We start from the raw sequence: 21,267 nt of genomic DNA on the forward strand, positions 1-21,267 counted from the left end.
TCGGACCTTCAGTCCGCATCATGCAAATTAATATTGAAGGCCATTTCCAGGCATTTAAGTTCAGCCAAAAGCGACTACTTGCAAAGGCTTTTGCACGAGAAAAACATCGACGTGGTCAACATTCAGGAAACTCACACGAAAGATGACTCAGATCTGGAACGAAGAGGCCATTTACCGGGGTACACATTGGTTAAAGCTGTACACCACCCAAAGTATGGTATAGCTACCTATGCAAGAGCAAGCCTAGATGATGTTCAGCTGATAGATACCAGTAATATTGACCAAATTTTCACCATCACAATCCGAGTCAAAAATCTCACAGTGACTAATGTGTACAAACCACCAAAAGTGAAGTGGTCAATAAGTGTCTTACCCAGTTTCCCACACCCTTAATAAGGACCATAGGACTGGAGCCACATTACTCCAATCTTTGGATCATTTTAGGAAGGAGAAGTGGGGATCCACAGTCAACAGTTTGGATTTTAAAAGATCAAGTCGAAAGGCTTGGAAGGTCTTGCACCGTCTCTCAGGAAAACAACACCCACAAAGATCTGGTCAAAACGTAAAGCCTGACGCCATAGCAAATCGGATGGTAGAAGTAACCAGAGCTAAGCGGGATAAGATGTTCACAAAACAAATAAAACAAGAACTGAGGACGGGCCAGTACCTTTCAAGACCCTTTAGCATAGGTGAAGTCGTGGAAGGCATAAAGCTCCTAAAATATAGTAAAGCAGCAGGACCGGATAACATGTATAACGAATTTATTCGAGCCATGGGTCCAGCAAGCGTAAGCTGGCTTACTGCCCTCTTCGACTACATTGTACGGAACAACTGCCTTCCAAGGGAATTCAAGCTGGCCAAAGTCATCGCAATCCTAAAGCCTGGCAAAACGGACGACAAACCCGAAAACTTTAGACCCATATCCCTTCTCAGTTGCACCTGTAAGCTACTGGAACGCCTCATTCTCTCTAGAATCACACCACACATAGACGCTATTATCCCACCAGAGCAAGCGGGTTTTAGAAGAGGAAGGAGCTGCACGGACCAAGTTTTGGCACTGACTACACATATTGAAGCGGGTTTTCAGAAACAGCTAAAGTCTACTGCAGTCTTTGTGGATCTGACTGCGGCATATGATACTGTCTGGAAGCAAGGCTTGATTTGTAAGATTCTCAAGGCTATCTCAAGCAGAGAAATGGCAGACATAATCATGAGTATGCTTAGCGATAGAGAATTTGAGGTCTACCTTGGTGATGCCAAAAGCTGCAAGAGAAGACTGAACAACGGCCTACCTCAGGGCTCTGTCCTCGCTCCAAGTCTTTTCAATCTATATATTCACGACTTGCCATCTACTGAGTCCACTAAATTCATTTGCGCGGATGATATAGCACTTGTTTACCAGAGTAAAGATTTCAAGTCAGGTGAGGAAGTGTTGTCGTCAGATTTTGTGGAACTCAGTAGGTACTTCAGTGCATGGCGCTTAATACCCAGTGCAAGCAAGACGGAAGTGGCATGTTTTCACCTTAACAACCGGTTTGCCAACTACCAACCTGCTGTATTTCTCAATGAAAATCTGTTGAAGCACAACCCGTATCCGAAGTACCTTGGAGTGACACTGGATAGAACGTTGACCTACAAAGAACATCTCCATAAAGTGGCTCTAAAGGTTGCCTCGCGGAACAACATCCTCCACAAACTCTGCGGCACTACTTGGGGCGCATCCGCTGATTGCCTACGTACGTCGGCTACAGCACTGGTCTTCTCAGCGGCCGAATATTGTGCTCCAGTATGGCTAGAGAGCGTACATGTTCAGAAAGTGGACACCAAGCTGAATGAAGCAATGCGATGCGTATCAGGCACAATTAAATCAACGCCACTTCATTGACTCCCGGTGCTCAGCCATATTGCTCCGCCGCATCTGCGTAGACTGCAAGCGCTAAAAAGAGTAGCGGCAAAAATACAAGCGCAACAGTCTCTACCTTGCCACCAGCCCTTCTGCCACCCTTTTAAGTCTCGCCACCCAGCATGCGTTACAGCCCAAAAACTGAGTGGTTTTGAAGTCAACCAGAGCTGGGAGAGCGAGTGGAGCAAAGCTACTGCTGGAACTACCCTACAAGCCATAGAACCCACAGCGAAACCAGACGGGTTTGGCCTGCCTCGAAAACTCTGGTGTCGTGTAAACAGACTGAGGACAGGTCACGGACGCTGTAACTACTTTCGTCATAAATGGGGTTGGCGGGACTCTGCTCTCTGCGACTGTGGTGAGAGGTTCAAACCGTTGAGCACATTATACAGCGCTGCCCTCTGCACTCATTTGCAGGCCCCCCGGAAAATCTGTTTAAATTAACACCTGACGTAATCTCGTGGCTCGGGACCCTGAATGTGGACTTATAATTATCTTATTCAGAATATTATCCAATTTTATAAAGAATGTTTATTTATATACGCCATACAATAAAATAAAATAAATACAACGAAAAAATAAATCTTTAATATCGTTTAATAATAATGAAATGGGTAGGTGTAATGTAAAATGTAATGCCGATCGGCCATTGGTCTATGCAGTCACCGCAGTCGATGTAGATTATTATATTCCCTCTAGAGTTCCCTCAATTCATCATGGATCCCATCATCAGAACAGCACCAGATTAATGTGGGACCACCTTAGAGGAACTACCTCTAAGGTGGTCTTTCAAGCAAAAAAAAAGAATTACTCAAATCCGACCACGGGCGACGGAGTAATCTACATTTAAAAAATAAAAAATCGGCCAAGTGCGAGTCGGACTCGCGCACGAAGGGTTCCGTACCATTACGGAAAAAAACAGCAAAAAAATCACGTTTATTGTATGGGAGCCCCATTTAAATATTTATATTATTCTGTTTTTAGTATTTGTTGTTATAGCGGCAACAGAAATACATCATCTGTAAAAACTTCAACTGTCTAGCTATCACGGTTTATGAGATACAGCCTGGTGACAAACGGACAGACAGACAGACAGCGAAGTAATAGGGTCCCGTTTTTTTTACCCTTGGGTACGGAACCCTAAAAAACACCATACCGAATACAGAACCTCCTATGAAATTGAAGTCGGTTAAAAAAGGTAGAACCATCATTCATGTATTGGATACCTGTTTCGTAATTTCGATGGTATAAATAGACTTCTGTATCAACGTAATGTAGGTACTTTCTTACACTTATTACTTTTTGCAAGAATCTTTAATGTTCAGATTCGTCTTTCAATGATTCGACTGTTTTAGCTATACCTATACGTACCTAAATGAATATATTATGTATTATATTGCTGTTCTCTTTAATAAGTACCTACGCTTATTTTCCTCAGATGTCATATTACGTAAAGATACTTTGTATGTTATCCCTCTTTCTAATGTCAGCTCCAAATAAGAAGGTAATTTTATTTTCATTCGCTTTCAGCTTTGCTGTCATATTTATGGCACGAACTTATGGTACTGTTTCAAATCACACTGCATATACTTAAAATGAGTTACATTAGTCTTATTGCTTTTATGAATCATTAATATAATTATGAATGTAGGTAATTGCCTCAATTAAATCATGTATATGTATTATAATAATAGGTAGTAACACCGTAATATAACGTTATAATACTAACAGATACTGTAAGTATTTCGAGGCTTTCATTATTAAGTATGATAGGTATATAATATTAGGTGACACTGACAATAAAAATTTCACTAATTACCACTACAAATTCAAAGCAATATTAAACCGTACTAGTAACAAGGGCAAGAAGACATTGTTTTTTTTTTTTTTGTGTAAGTGACTTGATTGTCACCTGTCGATTAAGGATAACTAATTATATATTTTTAATAACTTTCTTGTGTGATTTTTTTATTATTAAATTTTTCGTTTCCAATTAATTAATATAATTAGAACATAATAATAATTGAAAACAATAAATTATAAAATAAAATATACACGATTAAAACATTGATAATTTCAGACTATTTACCAGTATCTAAATACAAATACAAATGAATTTATTTATTTATCTAATAAAATTTATGATAGTAATCAATAACGTTATATATGCCTTCTTTTCTCGCCAGGCTGTACTTGCATCCGCTTCACGTCGATGCTCGGCAAGGAGCGCGGCACGTTCAGCAGCCCGGACTACCCGCGCGCCTACCCGCCGCTCCTCGACTGCGTGCTCTACACCTTCCTCGCCGCGCCGCACGAGATCGTTGAGCTCGTCTTTACAGACTTCGACGTATACAAGGAACATCTCGAGTAAGTATTCAACGTTATAAGGGTTTTCTCAAAAATGGACGGCAAAGTCGATGTTGCCGGTTAAAAAGTAGGTCGCCAAGTGTGTAGTTTATGGTCAGTCAAAAAATTAAAAAGTTAAAAACGGACTGCAATGTTGCATACAAATTCCATTATTTGTCGAGTTCCAAACTTTTTAAAAGTTGAAGTGGCCATATCAAATGAAGGCATAGGTACATTAAACAGCCAAACAGATGATCAGTACTTATTATTACAATGTTGGTACCACGACTATTAAGGTGTCTCAAATAGGTTGGCGTATTTTCAGCAGAAAAATACACTTCTATTTTTAATTAAAAAAATAAAAAGGCGGCAAAGCAAATCTTTTTACTTTTTTCTGTGAAAATATATACATAATAACGTTGCTACTGTAAAATATTTCTATTATATTTGTGTTTATTGCGCCATTTTTGAGAAAAGCACTATACATGACTCGGCTGGAAGGCTACTTGCTGGCTTCGGATTCAATTAAACGGACTCCCAAGGTCGTCCGTTTAAAACGAATCCTCAGCCAGCAAGTAGCTACTTCCGAGCCTCGACAATAATGTACTGTTTCTCAAAAATGGACGGCAAAGTCGACGTTGCCGGTTAAAAAGTAGGTCACGAAGTGCGTAGTTTATGGTCCGTCAAAAAATTAAAAAGTTAAAAACATTGCAGTCTCGATTTCGGGACTGCAATGTTGCATACAAATTCCATTATTTGTCGAGTTCCAAACTTTTTAAAAGTTGAAGTGGCCATATCAAATGCAGGCATAGGTCCATTAAACAGCCAAACAGATGATCAGTACTTATTATTATAATGTTGGTACCGCGACTATTTAGGTGTCTCAAATAGGTTGGCGTATTTTCAGCATAAAATTACACTTCTATTTTTAATTAAAAAAATAAAACGGCGGCAAAGCAAATCTTACTACTTTTTTCTGTGAAAATATATACATAAGGACGTTGCTTCTGTATAATTTTTCTATTATATTTGTATTTATTGCACCATTTTTGAGAAAAGCACTATATATGACTCGGCTGGAAGGCTACTTGCTGGCTTCGGATTCAATTAAACGGACTCCCAAGGTCGTCCGTTTAAAACGAATCCTCAGCCAGCAAGTAGCTACTTCCGAGCCTCGATAATAATGTACTATTTTAATACTTATACGAGATGCACAGTAATAATACTTATTGACCCAAGCGTAGCGAAGGTCTACGTTTTGACTCGGGCATTTTGCTTTCGTGTGTCCGGATGTTCTCCTCTACAGGTCGCAATTCTCAACCGATTCTCGTGAAATTTTGTGACCAGATTCTATGATTAGGTAAATAATTTTTTGTCGACCCGGTTTTTGGAAATTTTTCAAAACGGTGGACTCGTGATAGCTCGCGCCTAAACAAATAGTCGTATCAATATAGATACACGGACGATCTTGTGGCTACCGGGTCAAATCAGCTTTGTTTGACCTAAGGAACAATCGTGCCAAGCGGCATCGCCTGAGACAAAAGTGTATACTCAATGCACTTACTTACCCTCAGCCCTTACACCGGTGTTGACCTTGAGTCATCCTAAATGTCAGTTTTTGTGGAGGCCTATCTTGTGGGGGCGAGTCACTAGCTGCTGGAAAAAAATTGTATACAATTTCGTTAGGCTGGGGTCCGGGTTATATCACACAGCCCGTTATTTAGTCCATCGCTTTTAGCCTAGTTCATTTTAGATTCCATCAACTCACAATAGTCCTTACACCCTGGCCGGAGTGCATGTGCTGTGTGCATCCCCTACGCCTCCCTACGCCTAGGGCCTACGCCAACTACCCTTAAAATATGCGGTCCTATCAAAAATACACGCTGTATACAGTAAACGTGCGCACGCTGTATTGAAATATGGGAGGGAAAAGCTACGTCTGATCTGGACAGATGACACCATGAAACATTAATATAAGCGGAATTAATCATGACCTTAAACAAAATAATAAATATAATAAAATTCCTTTCACTCGGCAATAGAGGATAAAAAAATCTTCTTTTAACGTAAATATAACCGTTCCAAGGATCAATTTACATTTTCTGTCACAACACAAGCAGAAAAACCATCGATATGAATGGCTAAAGACAGCCATTTTAATGGCAATAAATAAGTATCGTATTGTGGAACCCTTGACATGGCGTTTTTTAAGCAGATTCGTTTTACGCTATTAAATGGATACAGTTATGTGAGATATATTATTATTTTAAAAATATTAGCAAGCGTATTAAGTCAAGTACAATAACAAGAGGCTACTACTTCATTAATTGAATAGAAATTCAAGAGTAGAAAACGAAGATTCATTTGGAATTATTACTGTGAATAAACCAGTCTATGCCTCGTTTTTTAGGATAAGAAATTTAGTAAACAAAAGATTAGTCGATGTCAACCTTTTCTGCTTGGGGTAAATATTATATTACACGAGTCCCACTGCTTAGTGCTTGCAGGGCACAGTGTCCCCCTCTCAGACAAGAGATTTTCCTGGGATGAACTAAAAAAAAACTAATTCAAATTGTTTTATCCAGAATTGATTGAATCACGTTTGTTGTATAGGAGCCCCACTTTAATCTCTATTTTATTCTGTTTTTAGTATTTGTTGTTATAGCGGCAAACGAAATACATCATCTGTGAAAATTTCAGCTGTCTAGCTATCACAGATCACGAGATACAGCCTGGTGACAGACAGGCGGACAGACGGACGGACAGACGGACAGCGGAGTCTTAGTAATAGGGTCCCGTTTTTACCCTTTGGGTACGGAACCCTAAAAAACGCATCGATCAAGAACGTCGCTAACGGCTTTTCGTATAACAAGGAGTAACACTCTTAACAATATACTAATTTACATGCATGCATAACAATATACTTATTCAGTACCCTGCCAAAACCGAGAACACTCAATCAAGCATTCAATTAAAAACATTGTGTTAACATTTCTACGACAAATTCGTTTTAATCAATATAAAAGCCCTCGAAAATACAGAGGAAGCCAAAAAACTTATCAGCATTTTCGGTTAACAATGGAGAGGAAAATGTCAATGAAAATGTATTAACCCTATTTTTCCCGGTTATTTTGAAGAGTGACATGACAATAGGCTTTGCAACGCTTTCGAGTGGTAATAAAATTAAACAATACAAATTGTTGTTCCTATTCACAGCATCGGTTGAAATAAACAATTGTTTTTGAAGTCCAACAAGAAAATTTTCTTTTGCAAGACTGAAATTCTTACATTAATGGGATGATGGTCTGTTAATATTTATGGATGAAGATTAAGTAGCTTTGAAAAATATTGGTATCAGAAACTTTCCAAACTGATCGTGAATATGAACAAAACAAGTAATGGTTTCTACCAAAGCAGTATACAAATTTATAATAAATATACAGGTTGTCCTTAGCCATCGGACAAAGCCGAAATGTACATTTATGCATTTAGGTATTTAGAAGCTGTATACCTTATCATAACAACCGGTGTAGCGGTTACGAAGAAATTAACAAATTACGATTTTTTACTTTGGAGCAGTCTGTATGTGTTAATAGCTCCTGAGGTAATAAATAGTATGAAACCTTCTTCGACCTTATTGATTATCTTTTTTATTTATGACATTAATAAGATTCTGATTATGGATGGTATAGAAAGGATGTCAATATCTTATGGCAGAATTATTGCAAAAGTGACCACCTTTCAGCTGTAAATAATAGTTCCTAATATGTTAGGTGGCGCTGGGTAGGCTCTGCGACCAAAGAGTATTGTAATATATAGGAGACTCTATGACATGAACTATAGAGGTATAATAATGTAGAGATGAAATGGGGGAGGGGCGGCAAATAACCCGACCAAATTACGTAGGTTGTTTCTAGTATGTTGTCAGGAATGTTAAAACGTGTTTTTAATTTTGTCGCATTGCGTATGTTCTGTCCCTGTCCCTCATGGTCGCACGGGTGCACATCTATATAGAATACTAGGTGTAGGTACTTCAGTGTATGGTGGCGCCGCCTATTTACTGTTTTTTACGGTCACTTTTTGATACATGAAGATTCATTTGCTTATTACCTCTACCTTCCATAATTCTGATTTTTGACAAATGTCATCATTGCCGCACATTTTCGAACAAGTTGTCAAAACACTGCCAATGATTAATACAGTATGCTTCTTTTTGTTGTTGATCTATGGGGGTATTTTTTGTTTGAAAATTTATGTTATTATCTTTTGTTCTAATTAAAAAAAATATTAACGTTAGAACATTCCTGAGAAGTAACCCTACGTTGGATTTCAGGGTTTGTCCAATGGCTAAGGTCACCCTGTATATGTACCTAAGCATATTTCTGTCTGCTTTTGTTGGACAATATGACACTTCGCAATCAACTTCGTTTCTAATATTTATTGTTTCAATCGGAGAACGAGCCAAGATTTGTAACCCTAGAGACCAAAACAATTACCAATTCACGGAACTAAGTTTAATAGGGAATACTGCAAAACTCTGCGTAGAGGGCGTCACTAGCACAATCACAGGGCTTACCGCGAAACACGAAAATCGAAAGTTCGGTTTCTGCCTCTCACTCTTGCTTATTCGATTCAAACCAAAAAAAAGTCTTTATAGGGTTGTATCTCCTAAACCTTGCATCGTAGCGCAAAAATAATCAAGTTTTTGTTCCTCCTCGATACTCCACGCACTGAATAACCTATCACATTACGACATGAAACAATTATCATCATCATGTTTGCATTATTATTTCATTGCATGTTTGAGAAAAGAACTATACATACCTCGGCGTGAAAAGGGGTTGCCGGCCTCACTTCACGGCCTATGTAGTAATGTACTATTATCTGGACTACAGTGAATCTGAAGGGAGTCTATGCAGAATTGCAAATATCCGTATATTATGTAAGATAAACATGACACCATCGAGGTAAATTTACAATGTGTCTTTCGGTAATCCGTTAGATTACTAAGTAAAAAAAAGTGTGTGTCAGCTCCGACGCACGACTGGAATTTATTCCTACGAACGATTTTAAAATACATTTAAACAAAGAAGATCAAACTATAACTTTAAAATGTTTTTGACGTGTAATCTATCCGTGCATATACGAAATAAATAAATATAAAATATGGAGGAGAACACTCTCAGTGTATGAAAAAGAGCCCAAGCTGAAATGGAGATGCTTCGCTCTTGATTCGCGCTCGCTAGTATTTTGTTATTAAGCAGCATGTTGCGCAAAATTAAAAAATTAAACTCTTCTCTTCATAAAAAGAGTGTACAGGTTTTTAAACGACAGGCAACATGATTGTATGCGATACCCTGGAGTTGTCAGTCTCCTTAAATTAAACCGGCCGATAGCCGTTTACCCCCAGCCAGGATACAATACACGCTTGCTTTAGTTCTCTTACTTATTTACTCCTTGCTTAGTCCCCTCATTTCTTTATATTTATTTATTTAGGTATATGTCGGCAATATATCTATCTACACACAAGGCATTTTCTATACAATTGATTGAGCGTAGGGGTTTAAATTTATTTATTTAATAGGTTTTAATGACATAGTTCTGCGATATAACATTTAAAACTTTCGCGGTTTAAACACATATTAAATCACATTTAGAAACGGGTCTATCGCGAATTTATTTTGTTACGTTGAGTGTGTGTTGTGTGTGTCGAAACGTCGGTAAATAAAGGTAACAAAATAAATTCGCGATAGACCCGTTTCTAAATGTGATTTAATATAGTTCTGCGATATTCGGCTCTAATCAACAACTTGACATTAAGGTACCTATCTTTTTTTTTGTTTTTCTTTTAGTGGTAATGTAAGCTCATATTTTTAAACTGTAAAAAGCTTAACAAGGAACAATATTATTTTCTCTATTCAGTACTTTTAAACCTAAAAAAAAACTACTTAAATAATGAACTCGCAATGTAATATAAAACACTATACAAGATCTTTCTGGAGCCTACTCCCTCTTGATCGTTGAGAAACACATTTGATCGGAGGCTTCAGGTATAAAGCTAATCGCTTATTGAAAATCTAGGAACAATTTCCGGTTCGTTCAAGTCCAAGTTTCATACCTTAACCGTACATTTTGCTACAAGTATTGTTTATAAGTAGCCATACAATATTTCGACAATATGTCGGAACTTGAACAAGAGTTAAAGTGTCGTTTGTTTTGCGCCATGTGTGTTGGTAAGGTTGGTGGATGATCGATTGCCTTAGCAACTTAACCTTAGTTAAGTAGTACACTTTGATGGGCGATCATGAGAAATCTTAATTTTTTTTGTTTATTTATATTAACTTTTAGATGTATTACTTGCAACATTTATAGAATACTAATCTTTGCCACCAATTTCAATAAAAGGGATCTAATATTATAAAAATAACTTGCAAACTTTTCTTGTTTATATTTGAGTACTCCTTGTTGCTAAAGGGGCCCACTGACTATCAGTCCGCCGGACGATATCGGTTAGAACAAAAATTTGACAGTTCCGAACAACTGACAGGCCGATATCGTCCGGCGGACTGATAGTCAGTGGGCCCCTTAAGAGGCCTCACCGCGTGTAACATTCTGTGCTATAGTTGTGAAAGGAGACCATCCATTTTTGGCCCACTCTGATCACGTATACAGTTAATACTATTTTGTAAAATAAATACGCATTTTATTACCCAAAATAGACAAGTTATATCTTGAAAAAAAAAACGGGAATTGTCAGCACAAAATAAAATAAATATTTTGATCTCGCTCGCAATTCATTGAGATTTTTATTAGCGTATGGAGGTAGACGAGGTTTTGATAGTTACGTCGAACACTAAGCAACAAAGCCTAGAAAGGTGGAGTTATTATATTGCGCTTTTCACTCGACTATTGTAAGAGGGATAGAGACAGGGGGGTGTAGAAATAGATTGGTTCCATTGAACTATGTAGGCTTCAATACTTTTACATTCAATGCATTTTTATATGGTGATAATATATTAGTGACATTACAGTAGAGTCTGTAGTATAATTACATTAGAGGGAGATAGTTAAACTGACAATGACGTGAGCTCTGTAGAATATAATGCCCATTATTTATTATTGATATTTACTCTTGTATTGCGCGATTCGTTTAATAGTAAAATGGTATTTTTAAATACAGTGTGTAAATCCAATACGGGCAATAAATAAAACCATATATAGAATTTATACGTCTAATCATTAATTAAGCAGTTTTTTAAGTTACACTTAATTATCACCCCGTAGTTAATTTTTAAGGTTCCGTACCAAAAAGGTACAAAAGGAACCCTTATGGTGCAACTCTGTCTGTCACATTGCTAAATATCTCGAGAACTACTGAAGCTATCGATTTTAAATTTGGAAAAGTTATGAACAGCGCTAACGTTAACACATTGGAAGTGTAATATTTTTAAAATAACATTATCATAAATATTAGAGGAAAAATATAATCACACCTCTTTTTTTAATTATCAAAAAATAAACTCATTTAATTTGCAATTTAAGCCCATTTGCGGGTGTTTGTTATACTTGAAATGTCTATGAGATTACACTAAAAATACCTTCTTTCGAATAAAACAAAAATTGTTGAAATCTGTTCACATGATAAAGAATTAAGTGTCCTTGAAAAACCAACATACATACAGGTCGCGCAAATTAGTTAGCTAATTTGCCGATAGATGGCGCTGTACACAATTACGCTTAGTATACTTCTGCTGGCCTAGCCAAGGTGACAATCGCTATCGCTTCGAGAACGAAACGCTTTGTGTCTCTTTATCACTCTTCCATATTAGTGCGACAGTGACAGTTGCGTTTCGATCGCTACGGAGCGTAAGCAATTGGCATGTTAGCTGCGCGGCCTGGTCAAGTCTTTCGTGATTCCATTTACATGAGAAAATTGAAAGTTTGTAAGGAACCCTCGGTGCGCGAGTTAAACGAACTCGCACTTGACCGGTTTTTTTATTATTATCGAGCAGCAATGTACTACTGCACACATAAAGAAACATAAGATGACATGACGTTACAAGATACGAGATTTTTAATAGTAACTGCCAACATGCGTTACAGTTACGTTATATCCCGTAACTTGTGTGTTGTATTATATTGCGGGCCGAATTATTTTGTATGGTTAAAATTTTCATTGTATTTCTAAGCAAAATATACTTCTTAGGTTCTATGCTAACCACCGTTTAAATATTCATTTATTTAGTATACTAGCGCTGTATAAAACAGCTGTGCAAATGTGCAATATTATGATCAGATTGTGATGTGCGGAAACTACGAGAGTGCTACTCATTATTTGCTACGAGATGTAGGTAGGTAGTCGAATCTAACAGTCTGACCTACAAACCTGGCGAACTGAAAAAAGGGGATCAGTGTCCTTTTTTTCAGTTATTTCTTCAGGCCCTCTGGAAAGTGTTAAATGAAGTTACACTTCCATATCATAATCAACTAAAATATGTATAGTATATTTAAACATATCAAACTATTATTGTTTCTGAGAGTTGAATGACTTAAGTGTGTTTCCGTAACGCGGTTATATACGTATTTAATACCTAGTTACTACTAACAATTAAATGTGTAAATCTCAGAATATAACGACTTTAGGCTGTTTTTGCTTTTTAGGTTTACAGATTTCTAATGTTTAAATTCTTGTCAGATCCATGTTTTTTATATTAGGATTTTTCAATATTCCCCTTATTTTGTGATGCCACCCTAATCTAGAAATTATAAGAAAATCATAGGACATATACATATTATGTAAATGCTCGACATTATGCGGGGCCCGATCGCTCAACAAAATCTATGATATCCTTTCTAAAACATACAAGTTTCAATTGATGACTATTTTAAGATGAAAAGGAAATATGAATCGCGGGTCAAAGGAAGTGGGTGTGGAAAAGGACTGAAGGTGAGGAGTGGTTTAATTTAATATCACATAGGTAGTTACTTATTATTTGCGACTGCTAAAGGTTGTGTGGCATCATTTTCGTATAAAACAGACACAAGAAATTCATTTAATGCGAATATGAGATTATGGACTTCATTTGTTGGGCTATTAAATAGTAAAATACAGCGGTCTCAAAAGCCATTGACAGTGATTTAGTTTAATGAACCTATTATTATTTCTAGATTTATTTATTGTTATTTTCATCACACTCGCTCAGTAAATGTGGAATTGCACGCAGGCTTAGCGGAAACTATAGAAAAAGCGTTTTCCCTAGGGAGTTATGAAGTTTCTATTGTATTTATACTTCATTTTTGTATCGCAAGTGTGATGAAAAACATTGTGTGTAACTCGGGGCGTAATAATATTGCAAACTTGAGTCTATAAATCGCTCCGGCAAGCCGTCGCGATTTAGCTATACTCTCGTTTGCAATATTTAACTTACGCCCCATGTTGCACAATGTACTATTATTTTTAAGTTATAAACCAATGGAAATTATTCCTTCACCAATACCTATCTATCCGTGTATATTAGAAACAATCGAAAGAGCATGTACGTTAAAGGAAGGTTCTTTGATTACCTGCGTTATTTACGGCCATGTCTGTACCAATTAGAGGCGGAATGTCTGAAACTTCCTTCTAGTTAGATTGGCATGTCGCAAGTCTTTGCGTTCGGAAGAATTTCTTTTAAATCCGTCAGAAACATAAATTGTTCCTTAATTTATTACCTACCAGAATCGTCAATTTATGTTGTTCACATTACTTAATACATTTTTAAATTGAAATTGTTAAAATTGAATTAAATACGTATAGACCCGGTTGTAAATGTGAATTAAATACGTGTAAGTTTGCATATAAATTACTAGAACATAGATTAAATTTTCCGAAAAGAATAACAACCAAGCTTCTGCGTGTAGGTCTCATAAACTCTTTATACAACAAACATATTCAAATATTCACAAATAACTCTTTATAATTTTGTGCAAAATGTAATCTCAAACAAATAAAATATCATGGCACTGAATAAGTTAGCCAGGTAGCGCATCCCCTTAATAAAACTAGGGGGATTTGGAAACTTGGCGGACACCTAAGCCTTTTTGAAGAAAAAAAATTGAATAAATATATGTTTATTTTTAAATTTCCTTTAGTCAACAAACATTAGAATCAAAATAAAATAACACAAATGCAACTTATACATAAACTAATTCAAAAACGAAAAAAAAAACTTTAGTGAAAAGAAACTCAATTCTTTGCAAGAGGCACCTAGTACCGGACGGACTACATTTCAAACCCCTAGCACCGAACGATTTAATAACATTTGACACCGATCACAAATACAATCTTCTGAACATTCTGGAATGTCAAGCACAGGCTTCCTGCGCCCACCCATGGCAACTGGAGCACTGTATCCAGTCTTCGTCATGGTCTAAACATACTACGCCCGTAGTGCATGCATCAACCAATGGCTTTTCTTTTTCCTCCTTTTTTAACTTCGCTCTTCACTTGTTTATTTAGTCTCCCCTCAGCTTCACATTTTTCTTTACTTTTTTAATTGTTGCCTTGCTTTCCTTTATATATCAAATTTTCAATTGTTTTACACCTTTTTTCCGAACTTTTTTTTCTTCTCTTCCATTTTTACTTGCCCGTTCTTCTATCTGAAATATCATAGGTACAAAATACAACCGAAAATGAAACATATTCACTGTCCGGTATTACGGGACTACTACTGTGTCCGGTACTGAGGGATAGAAAATCAATACAATTATTTATTGTGTACCACAACTATTTAATTCACGTCCCCCCGCGCAACTTTTACTTATCCTTGAATTGCTTGTCTTGTTAGTTGCCGAGATAGTACGTGTGTCCGGCACTAGATGCCGTTCGTGGTTGCGGGACTTCCCCCTACTGAATGAATTCATTTTCCGCAGTACTGCAACTTAGTAACTACTTCAGCAATCTCCGGCCATAAGCCATACACTAATTGAATATTAATTACTTTCAAATATTTAAATTAGACGAAGCAATTCGTGGCAAGGGGTAGTATGAAGGAACTTACAAACTATCTTTTGTTGGTCCTCGTTTGTCTCCGTCGCCCTACCGCAATTGTGGTGCGGTGAGGCCCATAAATATTACTGTAACGAGTTTACAGAGGGAGTTACCGGTAATGCAATAATGGATATGATACTATATTTACTGTTTCATATTTTAGAAGAGAAAGTGGGGGTAAGGAAATATTCTAGACTAGTATTTAAAATAATGTTTGAGGATCTTTTTGTGAAATTCTTAGTATTCAATTTGATCTGTATAATAATTCAATACTATTATGAATTATATTTACATTAATACATTGCTCTGATAATTAGCTTAAGATAATATAATTATAATTTTATTATGTAATACCTACTTACTAGTCATAAAGGCCTACATGAATAGAGTATATTTGAACTTTGAATTTTGGATTCTGATTGACAATTTACTTGGATTGAATTATTATTTGGAAAAAATGTTATACTAAAAATAACCTTTTCTCAAACTTGCAATGAAATGTTGACATACCTAATATTGTCTTCGGTTACCTACCATTCATGACTTACCTACTTCAAATTAGACCTGGAAATACTACGCATCCGGTGCGATGAGTGAAGATGATATTTATGTAAAGGAATTTCATACCATTTGTTTTTAAACGTCAAATTGTGACACAACGTCTTGGTATTCAACCATCAAAAAACCTACAAGCAATATTTTTGGTTCGTTATGACATTCTGCCATTACGTTTTTTTTTTGTTTCTTTTTAGTGTGTTTTAATTATTACTTAGGGGTATTAAGGGGAACGAAAATCTGATTATTTTTGCGCTACGATGCACGGTTTAGGAGATACAGCCCTGTAAAGATTTCTGCATGACTAAATAATATTTCCTAGTGAAAAAAAAAAAACAATAAGAAATCTTTATAGGCCTGTATCTCATAAACCCTGCGTCGTAGCGCAAATATAATAACATGTTTGTTCCCCTTCGAAGCCCCTCGCACTGAATAACCTATCACAATCATCATCATATTTTTATTATTATTTAATTGCAAGTTTGAGAAAAGCACTACACAAATCTCGTCGAGCAACGGGGTTGCAGGCCAAGTAGATATAGACGGCCGAGCGTAGCGAGCTTCGTCTCCCTATAGAGAGTAATGTACTATTACATGCATGCAACTATATTATTATTTGCAAAGGTATTTTTAATACTAAATTTATTCTGTATTTGGGTAATTCTTATTTTTATGCTTTTTTTGTGTTACACGTAAGAATAGCATATATTTTTAAGAAAATAAGTAAACTATATACTTAGCAATTTAACTCTAGTTTTAGGTCAACCTTAATGTATTGTCCTAAGAGTATTGTATTAAATATTGTATATATAATTTTTACTACTTATTTATTCTACAAACGTTTCAATGTTTGACCCCTGCTGCCGGCTCCATCTTGTACAAAAACATTTGCTTATTCCGTCCTATTCAAATTTTAGTAACTCTTTGTCCACCTCAAAGGCCGATCTCCGGTTATAGATCACGCGGCGCGTTGCGGTGACATAGTCGCGACTAATCGCACGGAACTAACAAACTGTATCCGACGTCACAACTTACAACGGTTGCCGTAAATGTTGCAAATCGACTCGGCGGCTTGCGGCTGAATAAGGGTGTAAAATATGCTTTTCATTAAGTATTCCTGATTTCAAAAATGCATGAAACAGCAGGCGAATTTAGCAAGCCTTAAAAACTTAATTATGTAAGAGTTTTTTTCTGTATTAATTATCTTATTTGATTACGTTTTTTCTATAGCGGTTAATGATAAAAAGCATCCATTATATCAGTTATCCGTTTAAGTTTTACAAAATTACACACACTTATTTATTTATAACCATTTTTGGATTAATATCTTATGTATGGTGTTTATACAATACTATGTGACTTTACGTGTGTATATCGAGCGCTCCTGGTGGCCTAGTTTCCATATAATTATTTTTTTGACTAAGGTCGCCCCGCTTGCAAATCTTGTCTGAATTAACAGTCCAAGTTAGATATTTTACTAGTAGGAGTAACCGTTGTAATAAGTGAGAAATAGTACCTAACGGTTCAGACATCAAACGTAATAGCTAGGTGACAAATCACTGTCAGGCGTCATTTTAGCTCTATCTGAGCCTTCACCACTATTTCCGCTCTCTATCATTTGGCCCAATTTATAGTTGTCAATTTTGCTATGAGGGTTCTACAGGGGTTTTACTAATTACCACTGGCCCGACATACAATGACGGAAAAGGTAAGATGTATCCATGTAAACTTATGGTAAATAATTTTTTTTTCCTCTTGCGTCATAAACATATAAATACATAAACCTACATATTACAAAAGCATACGCTAGATATATTATTAAAACACAAGAACCTTATCTAGACACGCGCTATTAGCGTGTCCAGCCAAGTTCAAAGAAAAAGGAACTGGCGACGCAGCAGCCGTGCGTAATATTACACGTACCATTTCGAGCTACTTTTGAACCCTTCACAACTTGAAACCTATTTAACCTACACACATGAAATTTGGCACATTTATTCAAGCCCCTTAGCTTGTCTAAAATACAAACATAATTTCATAAACGTAGCTCAAACAGTTACCGATAAATTAACGTTTATAAACCGGCATTTTTGTGACTGACTGCTTATAGATTAAAAACCTAACCCACTTCCAGATGACCTAGAAACTTGATACTTGGCATCAAGGTAGATTATTAGGTGTACATAGAGGAAAAAATCTGAAAACTCAAAATTATTTGATAACTTGATGAATAAAAAATCATATATTGATTGATCATTCGATTGATTAACCCCTCAGCTATGGGAAAGCCCGACAGACTCCATCAACTTTGATATATATTTATGACATATACAAAATTCTAAATTGGTCGGGCCCCCTGGGCCCGTTCACAGCTGAGGAGTAAAGACTTTATAGATCAAAAACCTAACCCATTTTCAGATGACCTTAGAAACTTAATATTTGGCATGAAGGTATTAGTTTACATTTCCAAATTTATTCTTATACTTATGAGAAGTAGTTTTTTTTATAAGTTAATTTGTTTTTGTTAAGTGGGAGTGTTGGAATGATAACAAAAAGGTTGTATATTAGATACTATGTTAGACCTCTATGTTAGCTGACTGTCTATAATGTTGTCAAGTTTATGAAAAGAAATATATCTGTCGTAGCCCGTTATCCGTGTTGTTTATTATTATTTCATCTAAAGGAAAAAATCTGAAAACTAATGTTTCGAAAATTAAGCGCGCGTTAGCGAGGGCTCTCCTTTTTAGCTTGGGCAAAACTGATTTCATGATGAATAGTATAGTAATTTCTGTACAAGAAGTAATGATATCCAAAAAAAAAAAACATAAATGTGAAATGAGAGTCAAGTTCAATATTAAGAATATGTGTCGTTGTTGACTCGCCGACAAAAGATTTGATATCAATATGGGTGCCAAGTTCTATTTATGCTGTATAGAAAATCCTAAAATTATAAAGGATTTATCTTGGCTAGTTTTTACGTACCTATAGGCTGTTATATTTGTCTATGTTACTTTTCTAAAATTTGGTTTGTTGGTAAAAACTAGCCAAGTCAAATCCTCAACACAACACAAACATTAACACAACTTACAACAACAACACTTACTACACCAACAACAACTTACTTACTTGTAACAAATTTACAAGGTTTTAAAATACATTGTGACATGTATGTTTGTTCGAATTGTCTCGATTATTGAAATAAAAATACAGATACCGATAAATGCTTTAAAATACAAGAACCTTATTTTATAACTACGTAATGCGCTAATAATTATCGCACTAGTGCGGTAAAGTAGCACCATAATTATGTACTGTAAAGAATATTTGATTGATTAAGACACAAAGAAGCGATTTAATGTATTTACTGAAGTTTAACTCAAGAAACAAGAACCGCAAGAAAATCCGAGAACTCAGTCAAAATTAGTTTATCGCTACACTGCACTGGTTTCCCTTTGTTCTACAGTAGCATCACTGCGCATAATATGAAATGCCTACGTTATTTTAATACAATAATATCTTTACTGGATTGTTTTTGAATTGCCACGGAACAAAACGAAAACCGGCGCTACAGCCACGGATAGCTAACAAAGGCGTAACATGCAGCTTTATTCAGACTGTTTTACAATATAAAAAAAAGCAATTACGAATGTCTAAACCGTCAATTAGCCACGTTGAGATTTAACTTGGAAGTTGGATTAGCGGTAAAAATGTACGAAAACTAAACTTTGGGTTTAGTAAATGTTATCGTAGTATATCGTAGTTATATAGCACAACGTACACGCATACATATATATACACACGTATGTGTGTAAGTATGCAAGTCTGCTAACAATACAGACACGTTTCATTATTACAAGGACCAATAACGACTAAATCGCTACTGGAATTCACATTTAAACGCAATCGCCGAATAGGTCTCCGATGCGTCGTACAGCCTGTTTCGACACATTATTATCCGACAAGAGCCGCCGCTTTGTGTTCACAGGATTTTAATATTTTTATTGCTCTTTCTTTGCGGTGCACGCGAAACCTGTGTTTGCGATTGGATTAAAAATATGTTTGGAGTTACTGGAGTTTAGAGCAGACGTATGGATCTAGATAGTTACAAAAAGGGCACTTATTTTAAAATCCTTCGCAAACAGGAGCTGCGACCATTGCAAATAAATTCAAGATAACCGAGTTATAATAGCAAATATATAGCAAATGTTTTCTAACGGTAATTTTCTCTACGTGCGTTCGTATAATTTTCTTTAGCAAAACTAAGATAATATGAGAAAATTCATTATGTAACTACTTAACGCGTATTATCTACGGTTTAACTTACGTGCTTCAACTGTGTGTAGGCTTTTTGTTGTTATTGGTGTGAAAAAAAAAAAGATATTTATATTGTATTGTATTATACTTACGTTAAAAGCATTTCGATGCTTAACCAGTAATTCGCTTTGATAATGACACAACTACTATTAAAAATATGTGATATTAACCTAATAATTGTGTCATATAAAGATGTAACAGTCCCTACCTAATAGGTATTCCATTCGCAGAAGTAACAAAGGTATTGAATGCTTCATCAGATTGAGTGTTGTACGCATTTCATTACTGTAACGGGAAATTACTTTCCCTCGTTTTAATTTTGTATTGTTCCCTTCGTCATTTGCATACATGAAGGACTTTGTCTCAAATTCATTTTGTCAAATATGTAGACTATTTTCTTATTTTGTTTTTTGATTTGAGCTTGAATCACAAAACAAAGAATAAAGCCTACATATATTACAGTAAAATTTAGGTATACCTATAATCTTAGTAATGCTACTAACGGGTCTAACGCGATGAAATTTCATTATTTTACCTTATAAACTTATTTATATAAACGAATGTCGGGTAGTTTCGTGTTATTTACTAATATCTCCATTGACATTTTTCTGAGACGTCAGTCTTCCGTCACCACAGCTAGTGCAACCTGGCTGAAACGACGGAAAAAAGGTTAAATAATGAAATTTAATCGCGTTAGACCCGTTAGTAACATTAATTATGTGTACAAAACGCGAGAGTTTAAATTGTTATACCTATAATCTCTATACTTTTTAAATGCTTCAGTTTTGAACAAAAGCATTGTATTCTGTATATTTTTATTTACTTAAAGGTACTTACGAAATGATACGTTTTGTATATAGTTTCCATTTCAGTAACTCAGAGAAAGACATAATTGAACATCAGAATAGAAAACTCTATCTACGAATGAATATCTATAAAAAATGACGACAACAAGTAAGAAATAGACTAAAAGCAATGTATTTTTTTAAATTACTGGTTTTAATTCCAACTAAAATAGTACAATTTTAAATATTGAATATCTTAAATATATAATCTATAATATTTTAAATATCTTCCACAAAAGTCAGTCAAACAAATGTATATTTATGTATGTTCGATA

At 35.8% G+C, this 21,267-nt stretch overlaps 1 protein-coding gene across 2 annotated transcripts in view; it reads left to right on the forward strand.

Annotated features, from left to right (window-relative positions):
- The window catches only part of LOC134752341 (suppressor of lurcher protein 1-like), a 97,533-nt gene that overhangs the window by 41,745 nt on the left and 34,521 nt on the right, over positions 1 to 21,267 (forward strand). For both annotated transcript variants that reach the window (XM_063688031.1, XM_063688022.1), the window contains one exon: positions 4,090 to 4,270. In XM_063688031.1, the coding sequence (XP_063544101.1) occupies positions 4,090 to 4,270 (181 nt within the window). The remainder of the gene's footprint in view (positions 1 to 4,089; positions 4,271 to 21,267) is intronic.

The sequence above is a fragment of the Cydia strobilella genome, chromosome 2, assembly GCF_947568885.1.
Source record: "Cydia strobilella chromosome 2, ilCydStro3.1, whole genome shotgun sequence".
NCBI lineage: Eukaryota > Metazoa > Arthropoda > Insecta > Lepidoptera > Tortricidae > Cydia > Cydia strobilella.